This window comes from Paramormyrops kingsleyae, chromosome 14 (assembly GCF_048594095.1).
Source record: "Paramormyrops kingsleyae isolate MSU_618 chromosome 14, PKINGS_0.4, whole genome shotgun sequence".
NCBI classification, from domain to species: domain Eukaryota; kingdom Metazoa; phylum Chordata; class Actinopteri; order Osteoglossiformes; family Mormyridae; genus Paramormyrops; species Paramormyrops kingsleyae.
Genome location: NC_132810.1, coordinates 7,584,691 through 7,601,859, shown reverse-complemented (window position 1 = coordinate 7,601,859; position 17,169 = coordinate 7,584,691). Strand labels below are relative to the sequence as shown.

The following is a 17,169-nucleotide window of genomic DNA, read 5'->3' as shown; positions in this document are numbered from 1 at the left end:
TCTCCAGACTGCTTGGTGACAGGAAATGGGGCAATTAAAGACAGCTTGCTCCGTCTCCGCGTGGGGTTAATACCCAGTTCCTGCAATTAAAAATAAATGACACAAGGCCTGCTTCAATATGAGCCCTCGCTCCGCTTCTTTAATTTTTTTTTTCTTATTCATATGGAGTGAAAGCTGTTTTTCACATTTTGGAACATCTGGTGAAGCGTTTCCTGACAAATCTGTGGCATAAATTGAGTTTGGTTGCCTCTTGGAAATTCTAATTTCTCCCGTCTCCTGTCAGACTGGATCGATACGCTTGAGCCTTTCGGAACTCGGTTGGGGGGGGAGGGGGAGTGGGTTGGGGGGGGGGGGAGGTTGTTATGGGAGGTAGGGAGGGAGGTCGCGGTCACCCATGCTCCTCACTTTTGTCCCAAATGGAAATATGAGCTTAATCGGTGATGTGGTTTCAAGGCACAGAGCCGGTCATGTGTGATAGTTCAAGACCCACGTGAAGCATCTCTTCTGAGTAGGCCGTCCCTTAGTGATGATGTCACACGTAGCCCCTAACCCAGCCCTCTGCTGTGTCCTGCAGGTGAGTACATCAAGACCTGGCGGCCGCGGTACTTCTTACTGAAGAGCGACGGTACGTTCATCGGCTATAAGGAGAGACCACAGGATGTCGATCAGCTGGAGACGCCGTTAAATAACTTCTCTGTTGCACGTAAGTGATTCCCTCCCATTACTGTGCACAGGGGGTTCAAGTGGTTAATAAGAGCCTCCATTACTGATGCTGTCACATCATTTTGGGTAGCAGGGTGCTCCCCGTACTCTGACCCTGGAGGGGGGGGCGGGTGGGGCTGGAAGCTGTCGTGCTCATATAAAACGTGATTTCTATCGTCTGAGGTGGTCCTTGTCAGATGAGGACTGACGGTATATCGTGGGGGCGAAATGGGCGCCCCCGTCCTGCCGGTGCCCCCCCCCCCACCCCCCCCGTGTCCCCGCAGCAGCAGAGTGCGTGCGGAAAACAGGCCGCTCGCGCTGTGCAGATGACTGAGCGTGGTAATTAGCCAGCATATTGTTCGTCGAACAAAACGTTTCACTTGACACCCTTGAGTTATAGTGGTTATTAACCGGCTGATTTCAATTATTTATCTTGCGGCTCTGCTGGCTCCTCCAATCGAGCTGCAGCGCGGCCTTGGAGCGCCGGGGTCGCCTGCCCCCCCAACCCCGCAGCGGGCGGAGCCAGGGACCTTAGAAATGAGGGGGCCTGAGATATAATCGATGACTCATGCGGGGGGGGGGTGGGCACAGGGAGTCAGTATGGCAGCGGCTACATAGGATGCTGATATTTCAGAAACATTAAAAAAGTATCGGAAATATGGTGTGATGGTGTTAATTGTAACGTGTCCAGCAGTCAGGCGGCAGGGTTGTGATACCTCTTGAAGTACAGTTGGCTGATACTGTTGGTGTGAGGGTGGGGGGGGCTGGGGGAATGGTTCAGTGCTACAGTAATACCCCCCCCCCCCCCCACACTCCACTGGGGCTCGTCAGGAATTGCCCTTTGGCCCAGTTTGCGTTTCCGCCCCCTGGCTGCGACGGGCGGCGATCTTCATAGCGGGTGTCCGCTGTAATCACAATATAGATAAATGGCTGCAGCGACCGGCCCGTCTCTCTCTCTGCACCCCCTCTGCCCCCCCCCACGGCGTATTCAGAATGTCAGCTGATGAAGACGGAGAGGCCCAAACCCAACACATTCATCATCCGCTGTCTGCAGTGGACCACTGTCATCGAACGCACCTTCCATGTGGACACCCCCGAAGAAAGGTGAGTTCCTCCCCCCCCCCAGACCATGACAGGTAGTCACAGACACCGGTGTGTGACAGACACCCAGCACATGTCGCTGGCGGGGCAGGCGGCCGGGTGGGTGGACGCAGTGAGGTGGCAGGTGACCCCCCCCCCGGCTGTAAGCACAGTGCCAGCTGGCAGGGGGGGGGGGTTGCAGGGCCCATGTCAAGATGAGCCTTGTACTGCTCCCCCTCTGTCGCTTGCTTACTCTTCCTTTCGGTCACTTTTTTTTTTCCCCTCTTTCACCATCTCCTTCTTTGTCTCCTTCTCCTGCCCCCCCCCCCCCCCCCCCCCCAGGGAGGAGTGGACCAAAGCCATCCAGACCGTGGCGGACGGCCTGCAGAGGCAGGAGGAGGAGATGATGGACTCCTCTCCTGACCCCATGGACATGGAGATGTACCTGACTAAACCTCGACTCAAAGTGGTACATCCCCCCCCCCCGCCCCCCATATGGTGGCTTCAGCTGTAACTGAACCAAATTCAAACCTCTGTGATGCTGATAGTCTTTAAGGCTGCATTTTGATTGGATAAGACCCGACCCTTTGTCCGTCTTCCTTTTCCCAGACTATGCATGACTTTGAATACCTCAAACTGCTGGGAAAAGGCACTTTTGGCAAAGTGATCCTGGTGAAGGAGAAGGCCACAGGGCGCTACTACGCCATGAAGATCCTGAAGAAGGAAGTGATCGTGGCAAAAGTGAGTAGTCTACGGGGGGGGGGGGGGGGAGCAGGGGGGGAGTCGCCATCTTGGCCCCCTCCGAAGGCCCCCTCTTTTGTGCGCGTCCAGACTAACGCTCTCTGTGGTTCCTCCAGGATGAAGTTGCACACACGCTGACGGAGAACCGCGTGCTGCAGAACTCCAAGCACCCCTTCCTGACGGTGAGAGTGCCTTTGTCTGGACACTCCACAGCAATCGTGGCGGCCCGCTGAATGGGCTTGAGGCGCCAGCCCAACCTGGCTGAGGACGCGGGCCTCAGAGGGGACCAGAACGGGCCCCTCCCCCTCGCTGCCAGGCTCCACAAAGGCTCACAATATCCCTGTGCCCACATCATCTGTCTGAAGTGCCCGGGACAACGCGCCACTTCTCTGTTGCCACGGCAGCTTTCCCATAATTCCAAACCCTGTGAGGCTGCCGGGCAGTGGGCTGCAGCTGAGTGTGTCCCGAATGCAGTGCTGGGGCTTGGGCACTTAGGCTGTCTGCAGAAGTAGGGAGGGGGAGTAGTGATCCAATCTGTAGTGTTCATCAGCCGTACGTCACTCACGCCCCTTGATCTGGTGTAGTGTCTCCGGACTGTTTGCAGTTTAATTTGCGAGCCTGAGTGCTGTGAGTTGAGCCTAATGTTTAACACCACGCCCCCCCCCCCCTCCCCCCAGGGACTGAAGTACTCCTTCCAAACCCACGACCGCTTGTGTTTCGTCATGGAGTATGCAAACGGTGGAGAGGTGAGTCTTGGCAATACGAGGGGGGCGGGGATTAAGGACTTGGAAAACCCAGACCCCTGTGACACATGACACCCCCCCTCCCCACTGTCCTAGCTCTTCTTCCACCTCTCTCGGGACCGTGTCTTCTCCGAGGAGCGCGCTTGTTTCTATGGAGCGGAGATCGTCTCAGCGCTGGACTACCTGCACTTCGAGCGCAATGTGGTCTACAGGGACCTGAAGGTGAGGTGGTGGCTGGGGTGGGGTAATGGGGTAAAACTGAGGCTTCAGGTCTTCTGCAGGACCTTCAAACATGTTCACAAGTGAAACCCAAGCAGCTTTTTGGGGGTGGGGGGGCCAGGCATCGCTCTCCTCCAGCTGACAAAACCGTTACCCCCTGCTCCCCCTCCACAAATGCACATCTCCCTGGGGTGGCAGGGTGGAGGTGGGGGGGGGGGCGGTCTGCTAAGGTTCTTCCGAAAGTGCCAGGGCAGCAGGATCGAAATGATGTGCTGACTGTGTGGGATGTGGGGCGCTGTGTGCTGCAGCTGCCAGGGGGCACCGTGGGACCAAAGGCCACACATTGCGCACCCCCCAAGCCCCCCCCCCCCCAAGCACTCCAGTGGATCTGGGTAGCTGATGCTGATTTGATGCCTGTGTCTCTGCCCAGCTGGAAAACCTCATGCTGGACAAGGACGGCCATATCAAAATCACGGACTTCGGCCTGTGCAAAGAGGGCATCACCGACGGGGCCACCATGAAGACCTTCTGCGGCACGCCCGAGTACCTAGCACCAGAGGTATGTACCCTCCACCCGAAGAGGGAGGCGGGGCTTTGTGTCAGCCATGTGACCTCTGTGTCAGTCATGTGACCCTGCCCTCTGTCTGTCGGGGTCGTCCCGAGATCTTTGGATTGTTATGATGAAAGTGACTCTGTGGAGTCGGTCCGGCTCCTTCTCTGACCGATCAGAACGTCGGTCAGTCGTGGGGGGGGGGGGGGGGGGCGCCTGTGCGGGATTTACGGCGGAATGCTGATCCGTGTGTCTGGCTTCCGGAATGTGTCCCGGATAGCAGCGCCCGTGTTGACACAGTTGCCGGTTCGTTGTTTTTAACCCCCATTTGGAATTTGTTTGCTGGGGTTTTGGGGCGGGGGGGCGGTGGTTGGCATCCCTTTTGGAAACGTGAGCCTCCCCCAGCCCTTCACTCTCACACTGATGGGACAGGCTGCTGGGGTTCTGGCTCCAAGCCGCTGTTCGCGGGCAGGACAGGAGATCCTCCTCCTTCACTTTGCTGTGCGGCCATGAGGCCAGAGGAAGACGTGGACATAAAGCTTTAAGGAGCAGCTAATGTTTTTAGTAACGAGTCACTTAAAATTCCTGAAGTCTTCACTCATCATTTATTTCCCTGTCATCTCTTTGACCTCCCCCGTCCCCCCCCCCCCCCAAGCCCCTCCCCCCCCCCGTGCTTTGCGCATTGTGACGTTGCAGCACTAGATGCAGTGGGGGCCGTTGCCGCGGAGATCAAGGCGTAACCTAGCAGCCCTGCCAGAGGCCCGGTGTTCCAGGTTGTTCGGCGGCGAACAATGACCTTGTTGTGCGTGGAGCTCAGGAATGCTGCATCCCCGGAGAAGTGGGGGGGGGGGGGTAGATCTGGGGGAGGAACGTGCTGTCGCGCAGCACAGACGCTCGCCCCTTTCAGCCAAAGGCCCGTCCTTGTCCTTGCATTAGTGTAATAAAAACACCAGTCGCAAGAATGAAGTTTGTGTTGCCCCCCCCCCCACAACCCCACCCCCGACAGCTTCCTTTGTGCATGTCTTCTGGCCGGAAAGTGGTGGTGTACCTGTTTGACTTGCATGTAGAGGTTGAGTTGCTGCGGGGGGGGCGCAGACTGGGTGCCAGTGTGCATGTGTAAGCAGGGCTCGTCTTGAATGGAGCAGTGTGTGTGAGTGCGTCTGCGCGTGTGTATGCTGCGTCTGCGTGACTGCGTCGCGCTCCCGTGCAGCCCGGCGCTCACAGCTGTGCTGCTCCTGCACATATATGGGGCAGCTGCGGGCCCAGCTGTCTCTGCGGGTGCGTCGTGCTCCCGCCGCGCTGGAAATCGAGACGGCCCGGTAACCTGATCACCACGGCGACACTGCGCGCGCACACCGACACACACACACACACACACACACACACACACACACATGCATCGCCAGCATCCGCCGTCCCTCTCCACCCTGTGCTTTCATTTCTAAGGTGTGCCCCCCACCCCCATAGGGATCGTAACCCCCCTTACGAGCGGTGCTGTGCGGTGACGCCTCGCGGCAGCATGGGTCTGCTGCTCACTGCCTGCTTTCTGTATATTTACTCCCGTTTTGTTTTTAGCCGAGGAAATCCCATTGTGGGGGGGGGGGGGGGGATACATGATAGCGGCGTACGGAAGCACCGGACCCCTGGAAACACTGGCCTATCTCAGGCCTTCGGCACTCTTCCCGTGACTCACCGCTAGCCGGCTACGCCGCTCCTCTCCATTCCGCTCTCATTACTCACCGCTAGCGTGTTAGCGCACTCTCCGTGCTCCCCATTAGCCTACTATACTACTCCCATTACTCACCGCTAGCCTGCTACGTTACTCCCATTACTCACCGCTAGCCTGCTGCGTTACTCCCATTACTCACCGCTAGCCTGCCAGCTACTTGCTTTACTCCCCAGTATCTCCCCTTACCCTGGTAAGGACGCCCCCACCCCTGAAGGTGACCGAGGTTTCCATTGGGCAGGTGCTGGAGGACAATGACTACGGCCGGGCGGTGGACTGGTGGGGTCTCGGTGTGGTCATGTATGAGATGATGTGCGGCCGGCTGCCCTTCTACAACCAGGACCACGAGAAGCTCTTCGAGCTCATCCTCATGGAGGAGATCCGGTTCCCCCGCACGCTGGGCCCTGAGGCCCGATCCCTGCTCTCCGGGCTGCTCAAGAAGGACCCCAAGCAGAGGCAAGTCGCTGTTTGTGCACAGAGCAGAAACCCTCTAAGCTAAGCCCCACCTTTTCCTTGTCCTTCTCCGGAATAATTATACAGTGTATGACATGTCTGCCCTCTTATTAAAGACTAGAGGTGAGTCTGAAATCGCAGACTTATTCAGTAGGAACCGAATTATATCTGAAGCCTACTACTTAATGCAGTACATACTGTACGAATGCGTGAGATGAGAATGCCTGCATTCAGGCACACCGCAGTCGCCATCTTTCATATTAGCTAAAGTTATTAGCGAAAGTTAAAAACTTTAAATCTGTCAGTGGAAATGGTACATATTTGAGTCACCTGATGTATCTGAGCGTTGTTTTCTACTTAAACTGAAGAGAGACACTCCCTCCGCCAACAAAAAATTTGGACAAAAATTTCGCAGAATGTAGTATGACATTCGGGTATTATTCGTGTATAGTCTCACTTATACTGAGGATTCGTGCATACTGCTTATGTTGCATACTATATTTTGCTTACTACATAGCAAACAAGTGTGCCAATTCGGATGCATCCTGAGGCATGATGGAGGATGGGACTGTATGGTGTAACAGGAAGTGATGTCGTACAAGGGACTGCTTCCTGTTCCTGATGTGGGCAGCACAGATGGGCCCTGCGGTAATGTGCCTTTGGTTTGCTTGCCGTTCCAGGTTAGGAGGGGGCCCCTTCGACGCCAAGGAGATCATGCAGCATAAGTTCTTCACCGGGATCGTCTGGCAGGATGTTTATGAGAAGAAGGTAACAGACCCGTTGCCCCAAATGCCCCCCCCCCCCCCCCACCACTCGCTCTCCTCAGAGTGGTGCTGACACACCTGCGGCCTCCAAGCTCAGCCCAGCGGCTCTGCCTGAACCCCCCCAGGGCCCCCGGCTTGGGGCGGGACTCTCTCAATGGCATCTGCATTCATTACGCGCTAATCAGGCGAATGAATGAGTGGAAACAAAGAGGACGGCTTTGGGAATCGACCGGCGATAGACTAGTAATTAACGTCTGTGTCACAACGGGACCCCGCCCAGCTAGTTAGGGGCAGCTCTGTGCCTCCACCTTCAGGACCAGACAGCTGCCACCCATACACATATTTTTTTCGGGATGGGGGGGGTATTTATTTTATGCTCCTCCCTCCTCTCGTTAAAACATTTGTTTTTGCTGAAGCTGTACTGCCTGTGACCTGCCGATTGGTTGAGACGTGGGCGGTGGGCGGTCCGTCAGCTGATTGATCTGGCCCTGAACCAGTGTTTTCCTCCCTCTCCCGCAGCTGGTGCCCCCCTTTAAGCCCCAGGTCACCTCAGAGACGGACACGCGGTATTTCGACGAGGAGTTCACGGGTCAGACCATCACCATCACTCCCCCGGGACAAGGTACGCCCCCCCCCTCTGAAATACAGCCATAACACCCTAGCCCCCATTAGTCAGGTGAGAGCCAGCTGTGTGGTGGGGGCCGTACCTGCAAGCCGCCGGCCTTTTGCCTTCCGCACAGGATAGGAGACTCTGCATTAGCGGCTAATACTGGGGTGAGATGCAGGCCAGAGCATAAATATGCGATTACTGTTTTGTGTTGAGACACATCCACCCTGAAGACAGCCCTAGGGCTTCTGGGAAGGCAAAAGGCCGGCTGATGTTCGCACCCTTGCTGGAATCGCTTGCTGGTTGCTGGCATCCCGATTGACCTGAGCTTCCCTCACCTGAAACTCAGGATTGTATTTGCTGTATTGAGCAGGATAGCCTATTCAGTTAGAGACCCAGGGCAGGGGCTGATATCACTCATTTGAGTGGTGCCCCCTGCTGGCAGCGCTGTGAGGTTCTTTAGCTTTGCTTCGAGCTGGTGATGCAGTTCTTCTTCATTTCATGGAAGAACAAGGTCCTGTCCTTTCACTCTGCATCACTCTGTCAATGTTTGGTCTTCTAATGCCCGCCATGGTTGGCTCTCTGTCTTGTTTTTAGATGAAAACATGGAGTCATTTGACAGTGAAAGGAGACCCCACTTCCCACAATTCTCCTACTCTGCCAGTGGAACAGCCTAAAGGCCATCTCCACGCACCCCCCCTTTAATTCCACCAGTGGAACAGCCCAACAGCCTTCCCTTCTATTTGTCCTCCCCCCATACCGCCAGTGGAACAGCCCAGATGCCCTCTCCTCACCCACCCTTCCCACAAGTGGAACAGCCCAGAGGCCCTCTGCTCACCCCCCCTTCCCACAAGTGGAACAGTCCAGATGCCCTTTCCTTGCCCCCCTCCTTCCCACAAATGGAACAGCCCAGAGGCCCTCTGCTCTCCTCACCTTCCTCCCAGCCCCCACACAAGCTCACCTGTTCCCCCCACCATTATCCAGGCTGGGGCCTGTCTTTCCTTTTGTGCTTTTTGTTTTGTTTTCTTTCCTTTTACCATACAGACGCCGCCCCTGCAATTTTGGGTGTCCCCTTATTGGGGGCGGGGGGGGGAGACTGAGCACTCGGATATTTCTGTGGCCTTTAAAGACCATCTTTGGGTAAAGTTTACAAGCAGTAACACTACAGCGTATTCGCCTCACATCGCCACCACCCCGCCCAGTTCAGACCTGGCCACGTTCCGTTCAGGCTTCTGTGTGGTCACCGGCACGGAACGATCCAGACTGCAGGTTGCACCTACAAATAAGCCTCACCCTTTTCGCTGTTCGTGATTTTAGAGACCGACCTCCTGGACCAAATCCGAGATTATATGTGCGAGGGGGTATGTTAGGGCCTCAAAGCTGTACACTGTCACCTTATGAATCTCCACCCCCCCCCCAACCCCCCCCCCCCGTTTTAATTAAGTCTTGAATGTAGTGACCCATACCCACAAAAGCACAAGCGTTCCAGTCTAAGGCCCCAATTAGTTAGTTAGTTAGTTAGCTAGTTTGTGTTTTGTATTTTTAATTTTTTTTTGGTAAAAAAGCATTGCTCGACGCTGAAAGCAGTAGACCAGTTTAGCACATAGGACAGGAATGGTTCGTGGGGCCGATAGTCCGAGTCCGTCCACGAGAGAAGAGTGTAGCGTTCGGGACGACCCGCAGGCGTCGGGAAAGCGACGCGGAATCAAACTACCTGTAACACATGGATGGATTGTGCAATATGACGGCGGAGCGGGGAGAAGCGGAGACCTCGGCCTGGAGAGCGGTGCGTTTGCGCTTTGTTGCACGGCAAATCTTTTTTTTTTTTTTTTCCTCCTCCTCCTCCTTTCTTTTGGTCGAAACCTGTGAGCCGGTGTGTCCGGTGCCCCCCCGCCTCCCTCACCCGCGCGGCCCGCCCAGCCGGTTCCTCGCCAGGCGACCCCCGGGGAGGAGTGCTTGTGCGACGGGCACCTCTCCCGCGAACAGCCCCGTCAGACTGCCGGCACTTTCTTCTGAATCAGGGATTCCTTTTTTCTCCATTTTCCTCAGATCTCTCATTTTCTGGGTTTTTCCTGCATTGGGCTACCGCTGCCTGATGCACTCACCACAGCCTCAGTGAGGTCGCCATGACGATGCACACCTTTCGGGACGTGGTTCCCAAACTTTGTTTTTTAAACATTTTTTCTTGTAGTTTTGAGTCTCCAGTGGGCGTACAGCCTCCCCCCTGTTCTTTTTGTGATGTATATAACCCCGAGCGCCCCCACCCACCCCGCTCACAGTGCATTCCTGCCTCTCCACACGTTTCCCGGATTTTCTTAAATCTTACATTTTTTTTGTACTTTCGATCCTGGATCCGAGTTGGCCGATTCTCGTCTAGAAGACGAGATGTAGGTCCCACCTGTGTGTGTGAAATACCAGCATAATGAAGTAAACCTATAAGGAAGACTGAACAAAGACCCCCCATGTCACCCTGCTCTGTGTGCTTTAGGTTACGAATGAGCCCACGATTGGAAACTTTAAATGGTTTTTACATTTTTGACTGATAATCACTTGGTGAACTTGTTTGACCTACTTTGATGAATGTAAAGGTTTATTTTTATTCTCTTGTGAAGCCCACCTTCATTTTGTAAGTTTGTTGTTTATGTATTTTTTCCTTCCAGAACTTTTAACTCTTTATTTTGTACCGTTTTGCTTTGAGACCTCGTGTCCGATCTCTAGACCTGTTTAGTGGCTCATTCATACGTGTGTTCTCCCTCATCTGGCTAAAATAAATTCATTTAATTGACTTTACAAGTAATATCACCACCCCAATACCCCCCAACCCCAAGTGTGACTTCCCCAACGACAGCTGGGAGACCTGAATTTAAAGAACACCAGCTTTAGTGAACAAAAATATTACTTTTTTTTTACACTGTTAAAACATTTTTACATTAGCTTTTTTGTTTTCTTTAAATTGTTCAAATAAAGGGTTTTAACAAGAAAAAATGTCTTTTTTTTTTTTCTTTGCAAAGCAGGAAAAAAATGTTTAGTAGTTGTTTCAGAAGCTGGATCCCAAGCGAGACTGTGTACCACTGCACCCTCACAGATTCTTACAGAGGCTCGATCCTCCAGAAAAGTGCAGTGTCCAGGTTCCTCTTTAAATAGGTCCTCGAATAGACATTTCGGTGGGTTTGCATCGGCCCGCACCCCCGGAGCTCTCCCTTGTCTTTACGACGTGGTAAGTGGGTTTCCGGGAGCTTCTGAAATTCTTATCTGTAAATGGCTTCTGGCACCCCTGCCCGCACCTCATCTAACTCGGCCATATTTAAGCAGCATGACTCCCCAGGAAATGGGGGCGTGCTGTCTGCACTCAGGAATCAGCTACGTGTGTCCAGCAGAGGTAGCTTCCAGGCTTTAAGCTGGCATTTCGGTGAGAAGGCGAAATGTCATTACGTGGCTTTGCCGTGACGTCAGACTTCTCTGGTTGATCCTCCCCGCCTGCCTTTCAGAAACGTGCAGCAGGTCTGACTTCGGAGTGTCACACGGGATCGTATTTTCAGAAAGGGCACAAGTTGCACCGTAAAGGTTGCCGTGCCATCCAGCGCTGACAAAACAAAATGCGATGGGGGTTTATTTCTTGAGGGGTGGGTCAGACACTTAAGTCACTGAAAGGTGTTTAGGAAAAAAAACACAGGACCCCTGATAGCTGAGTGTGTCCTTGTCCCCCACCTGCCTGCCTTGTGTTGCCATTTGACTCGTGACCATGCAGAGCCTGTCAGGGGACAGGAGATGCAGTGACAGTGTCTTAAGCGACCCCTTAATTACCGCCCCCGACACGGTGCTGTCCCTAAATCCCTGCGTCTGTCGGGCGGCTGTACCTGAGCACTTCCTGTCGGATCTGCAGACGCTCCTGTCACGAATTTCTCTGGGACTGTGCGCTAGCCTTCGTCTTAAATCTCTTACAGTGGCTTTTCTCGCATATCCCTATATATCGCTCCTATATCCGGCATGGAGCCCCCCCCCCCCGCTGTGGGGGCAGCTGACTGCGGCGTGTTGATGGGCCGGATGCAAGGGCCGTCCTCAAAGCTTGTCACTCGCACCGTGGCCCCTGGGCGCCGTGCTGGGCGAGAGCGAGGAGAAGCTCTCCGACAAAGGCTGAGTCGCGCCTCTTCATTCGCGACCTGGCCTCTTCTGTCCTGCAGCTGGTCGGCCATCTGTGGTGCCTCTCAGTAGCTACCTACTGCCTAGCGGTCAGCCTGCAGGTGTGACAAAAGGCCTTTAACTGTTTCTGGAGCTAAAACGGAGATCAGTGCAGGGCCCGGCTCACAGAGATAAGAGTCTGTTGTTCATCATTTTAGCTGTTCACCTTGTACTTATCGGAAGTAACCTAGCTATATTTTGGCTGAAAAACTGCATTTCAAGGATGTTGGCCAAAGGTGCTTGAACCCAAAGCCTTCTGGTCACCCTGTCTCCTTAAGGGTCATGCTACTTGTTGCTCTCTTTAATATTGAATGCTATCTGCTACTTTTTGGAATTCTGGGTAATGGATGTGGCACTTCCTGTGGGGGAAGCCCCCAACTGTTCTCTCCCCACCTCTTTGGGAGGAGGGGATGCCTTGTGCTTTGCTGTCAACTTGTTCTTGAAAGCACCTTGAACCAGAGCCGGATGTTAAGGCCTCGGGGTTGTTCACGCATCCAAACCGGGTATTGTGACTCTTAAGCTAACTTTATTTATTCATTTCTGCTCCTGCGTGACGTGGGCTCTCTGTATTTTTTCGTGCATGTGCGACCTTCCAGTATGATTCAGCATGTCTGCTGCTGCTGTTTGTTTGGTGAAACATCAGCTTCTTGCTGACAAGAGCCAAAAATACCTCACCGGTTCACCATAACTGCTACCAGAACTGCTGCACCATCCAACTCCTGAAACGTCAGTGGTCAGGCGGAGCTTTGAGTTCGATGGAGGCTTTTCAGACTGCCGCTCGGTGCCACCCACCTAGACCCATCTCGTCCCGCCCCCCCCCCCCCCCCCCCACACACCCTCTCTTCCTCCATTGGGTCTTTTGACAAAAAGCCAAGATTTGGATGGTCACCTAGCAACGCTGCAGGAGCTCCACAGCTTGTTAACTCAGGAAGTGCTCGGTGGATCATTATGGACTCGCTAGACAGCCTCTCTCCCTGACAGTCACTTTTGTGCTCGTTTCCTGGAGTCGCCCCGGTCGGTGTACTCCGCGTCCATGATTTGACTTTAAAATACGCGTTTGCTGCCTCGCTTGAAAAGCGGGCATTGTGGGTATTGTAGTGACCGACCCTTGATGTGACTGGCCCTTAATGAGAGCGTTTACTGACTAATGGCATTAAAACGCCACCGTTGAGTCGTCAGCTTCCCAGAGTGTCATTTGTCAGGCTTTTTTTTTTTTGACTAGGCATGTGTCAGAAGAGAGAAATCTCGTCTGTTTTGTATAAATACAGTCAGTAGTCTGGCTCCCCTCCACGGGTAATGTAGTGCTTCTGTTAGACACCAACCGGGCGAGTTTGGTCGGGCCCGGTTTCCCCCGGCGCTGCCGCAGCCGGTCGGTGCCGGAGGAGGTGTTTCCCCAGAGCCGGGCACAGATGGCGCCGTTCCGGGAGCAGATGTTGGCAGAGTGGGGTGGCAGAGTGACAGAGCCAGCTGCAGAGCAGGTAAGGCCCGGAGTTACAAGCACGGGCAGGGTAGAGCCCAGCAAGGGCCTCACCTACCGCTGCCACTGCCGCAGAGGGGGCGGGGCTGGCGGCTGGGGGGGGGGGGGGTATGGGCGGCAGCTTGCCAGACAGTTTCCCGGGCAACGTGCCCCAGCTGCGCTACCCACAGTGCACCTCTCTGCGTCAGCAATTTTGCTGGCCATGTTTTAAGCGCTTCTGCATATGGGTACGGCACTGCGCTTGTATGCGGAGCCCCGGGGGGCAGAAGGGGGGGCATCTCTCGGATGACAGCTGTAAAAAAAAAAAAAAAAACATTGGACTCCTAAAAAAAGAGGTTTGAGGCCAATGTAAGCTTGGGCAGCAAAGCTGGCCACACAGCTTAAAACACAGGGGTGAATATATAGATGGTGGGAGCCCCCCCCCCCCCCCAAAAAAAAAAAAAAAACCTGATAAACATCAGCTTAGCACCTGTTGAGAGCTCAGCAAATAAACTGATCTTATCTGATCTGGAATAACCATCTTTCAGGTTTCTGGGAACGTCTTTCCTGAACCACTGCCCTAAACGGTCAACGAGAGAACAGTCAGTTTGATCTGAGGCTGATTAGCCGTCCCACAGGACCTGCTGGGGACACCGCAAGCGGTGGGGGCAGGTGGGCGTTGACTGTTACAACACGAGCACAGGAGAGCGATTACAGCTGGTACCAGCTGGGGACTCGTCACCCGGGTGACATGTGACACGTCATGTGACTGAGCAGCGGGAGCTGATAATCGCTGCAGTAGCCCTCTGTCAAACTTCATGTCTGCACGGCGTGCTGCTTGAATACCATCTGAAGGACGAGAGGTTCTCTCCTTGAGGCTCCAGGTCCCGTGTTAAACGTTTCGTGCTGTGGGGTGAATTAATTGCAGCCCCCGGGCCGTGTGCCTCGCTGTGCACCAGCGTGGTCCTGTAATTTCAGCTCTGTGTTTCCGCTCATGTTCTTCGGTTTGGCCACTGCAAAAAAGGTAGGTAAATGCCAGTGTCCCAAACCCTCTTGGTGTCTTATGGTAACTGTGACGTTTGGTATGGTGACGGTCCCCTTACCTGTGTGTCCTCTTACTAACCACAAAAAGAATGTCTCTGTGGCCTGAGGGTCCAAGGCCACCATAATCCAATCTCTGACAATGTGAAATGATGCTTTTTTTGCCATTTGCACAAATACATTGGTATGTTTCTTTTCATATATTATATTATTTCATATATTATGCCCTTGCTCAATGGCCCATCGACCATGTGACTATGCTGCCGAAGATGGGATTCGAACCGACAACCTTCTGATCGCAGGCATTGACCTGTGGAGCCACACAGTGCCCCATGGTGTGCCTTCTGGATGAGGGTGACTTCTTATAGATTCAGAGGAAAGAAGAGGTGGGCTCTGGGAGACGGTTCAGGGGAGAGGATGTAGTGCCCCCCCCCCCCCGAACCCAATGCCTGAAAGACAGTCGCCAATAGCTCGTTCTGGGGAGGAAGGCACCATACCACTCAACAGGCTGAATTGTGAGGATTTGCCGGGAGGCTGCGAGGAGCTGAAGGAATCCACAGTGATAATTGACCAGGATGAGTCTTTTTTCTAAAGGTCCTTTAATTGAGGAGGGGGGCTTGGTGGCGGCCTGGAGTGAAGGTCATGACCTCAGCGTGGTCCATTGTGCGAGAGGTAATCCTGATAGGGTGTTGGCCAGCAGCAACCCTGCACTCCCCCCCCCCCCCCCAATCACTGTGGAACAGAAGAGAGGGACTTTGAATTGGAGAGGAAAACTGGAATTTGGGAACGACTGAAAGAGGAAATTGAATGAAACATCTGGCTGTAGCTGTAGGGCCTGTTTCACCAAAGCCTGTGATTCTTGGTTTGAGCTTACCTTACAGAACAATCGGCTCTGGGGGGGGGGGGCATCCTGTGTAAATGGGACTGTATCTCAATCTATTTCCCTCCCCACTTCTGTATGTTTTTGTTCCCAAGGATTATTTTGTCCCCTTAAAGGATTTTTTTAAAGTGAAAATTCAGCACGATTTCGCACAGTAACGTGGAATGCAGCAGTAAGCAGGTTCTTCTCTGCCGAGTCCGGTGCTCCGTCCACTTTGCTTGGAGTGGAGGAATGTGCTTGTGAAATGTGCCCTGGCCAGTATAATCCTCAGTGAGACGTGACTTTGGAGCATGGCTCTGTCACGTGGCTTGTGAGAATCCAGAACAATGGTCTGACCTGGGTCTCCATTATGATCCATTATTACATTCTAATACTTGCCGCTAATATTGTATGTTCTATAATAATACTATATATCGAAGTACAATTTTCCTTTTGGAAATGTAGCTAATTTCTGGAACACTTAAAGTTGCGTTAAATATTTTGTTTTAAAATCCATGTCCACAAATTAATTTCAGTCATAGAATGATGTGAAGAATATTTTTCCATTCTGAGGTGCATTGTGATATTATATTACGACAATTCCTTTCTCAGAAGAATATGGGTATGTCTGAAATGCAAATTTCATTACAACTTTACAAAAAAACACAATAAAATGCTCTGTTAGATGCTGATATTATCCCACCTTGAGCGTCGGTAAATTACTTGAAGTAGATCTATGACTTGCGGAGCTGGGTAAGTATCAAACAAACTCAAATAAAATCAAATAAAAATAAAATTTTAAAATATAGAAAAGAAAAACATTGCCCTCCAGTGGACAAAATGGAGTAAAATCAGCTTTCGGGACATGGTTTGGATAATAAGGTTTATGTCGCCACCTTCTGGATAATATATGCATTGTACAGTGCACGCAAAACGCATATTCTCCGTCAGAATAACTTTCTCAACGTTTGTCTTTAGACACCGAAGTGAGATGAACATAAACGGGGCCTTTCTTTTCTCCCTCCAGTCTTTGACTTTAGAAATGACGCAGCTATACAACGTCATGAGTGACTACAAACATAATAATACAATAAACGAACTGATTTGTAAATAACTCTGACATATTGGCTTTTTTCATGACGAAGGACAAATGGTCGATTAGCGGTGCTTATTACAATAAGCCAAGGACATAACTTTGGCTTGAGCATTGGGGGGATTGAGGTCTCCATCCAGGGGGTCCAGGGGGTTGTATTGGCTGGTTTTGATTATTGGGGAGGGTTACAACCCCCCTATCCACATGCAATAACCAACTATGAATGTTTACATTTTCCAGATACTGAATTTTGCTTCTTCGCTTTGTTTTCCTAGAAAGGCATGCACTAAATCAGTAGTTCTCAACCTTTTTTTGCATCGCGACCCACTTTGTACCATGCCAGCTCAGTCGTGATTCTCAATTATAGATGTAACTTAACGCTATGATCAACGCGAAGTAGATTGCGAAATTCACGCCAATGCTATCCTGCCTATCGCACAAATCTGATTAGATGATCCAGCGAATTTTAAATTGAGCATCTGTGGTTTGGTTTCTTGGATCGGTTGCATGTTCACTAGTTTTGTACTAAGCAGTTGCAGACGCAAGACCCGTTTATACAGGTTAATTCTAGGACTGGGGCTGGGAAATCTGATCGTGGATCAAATGGGAGCTCGCTGGTTTTGCAATGCTTACATTTACAACTCTGCCTCGCGACCATTTCAGAACTTGCCAACCCAAATTTGGGTCGTGGCCCACGGGTTAAGAATCGCTGTACTAAATGTGTTTCATGAGGAGTGATTCCTGAAGAATCGTAGCCTATTTTCAGCAGCTGACTGTAGCTGAAAAACATTTAAACAACTAAGCTTTGCACATAAAATAGGCATTAGGAAAAAACGCAGCAAATGCGACTACAAATGCAGAAATAATGCGATACATCATTGAAGACGGAGCACGTAAGCTTTTATTATTAAATGAATTTTAGCAAACAAAAAAATAAAGACATAAACATTGTAAAT

At 52.3% G+C, this 17,169-nt stretch overlaps 1 protein-coding gene across 4 annotated transcripts in view; it reads left to right on the top strand.

Moving 5' to 3' along the window:
• akt1 (v-akt murine thymoma viral oncogene homolog 1) overlaps nt 1–10,570 on the top strand; it is a 36,541-nt gene extending 25,971 nt beyond the window's left edge. For all 4 annotated transcript variants that reach the window (XM_072699218.1, XM_072699217.1, XM_072699220.1 and 1 more), the window contains exons 3-14: nt 575–703; nt 1,695–1,806; nt 2,125–2,251; nt 2,392–2,523; nt 2,640–2,705; nt 3,201–3,269; nt 3,363–3,488; nt 3,916–4,044; nt 6,003–6,217; nt 6,895–6,982; nt 7,498–7,600; nt 8,183–10,570. In XM_072699218.1, coding sequence (XP_072555319.1) covers nt 575–703; nt 1,695–1,806; nt 2,125–2,251; nt 2,392–2,523; nt 2,640–2,705; nt 3,201–3,269; nt 3,363–3,488; nt 3,916–4,044; nt 6,003–6,217; nt 6,895–6,982; nt 7,498–7,600; nt 8,183–8,262 — 1,376 coding nt within the window. In that variant the 3' untranslated portion in view covers nt 8,263–10,570. The remainder of the gene's footprint in view (nt 1–574; nt 704–1,694; nt 1,807–2,124; nt 2,252–2,391; nt 2,524–2,639; nt 2,706–3,200; nt 3,270–3,362; nt 3,489–3,915; nt 4,045–6,002; nt 6,218–6,894; nt 6,983–7,497; nt 7,601–8,182) is intronic.
• The last annotated feature ends 6,599 nt before the right edge of the window (nt 10,571–17,169 follow it).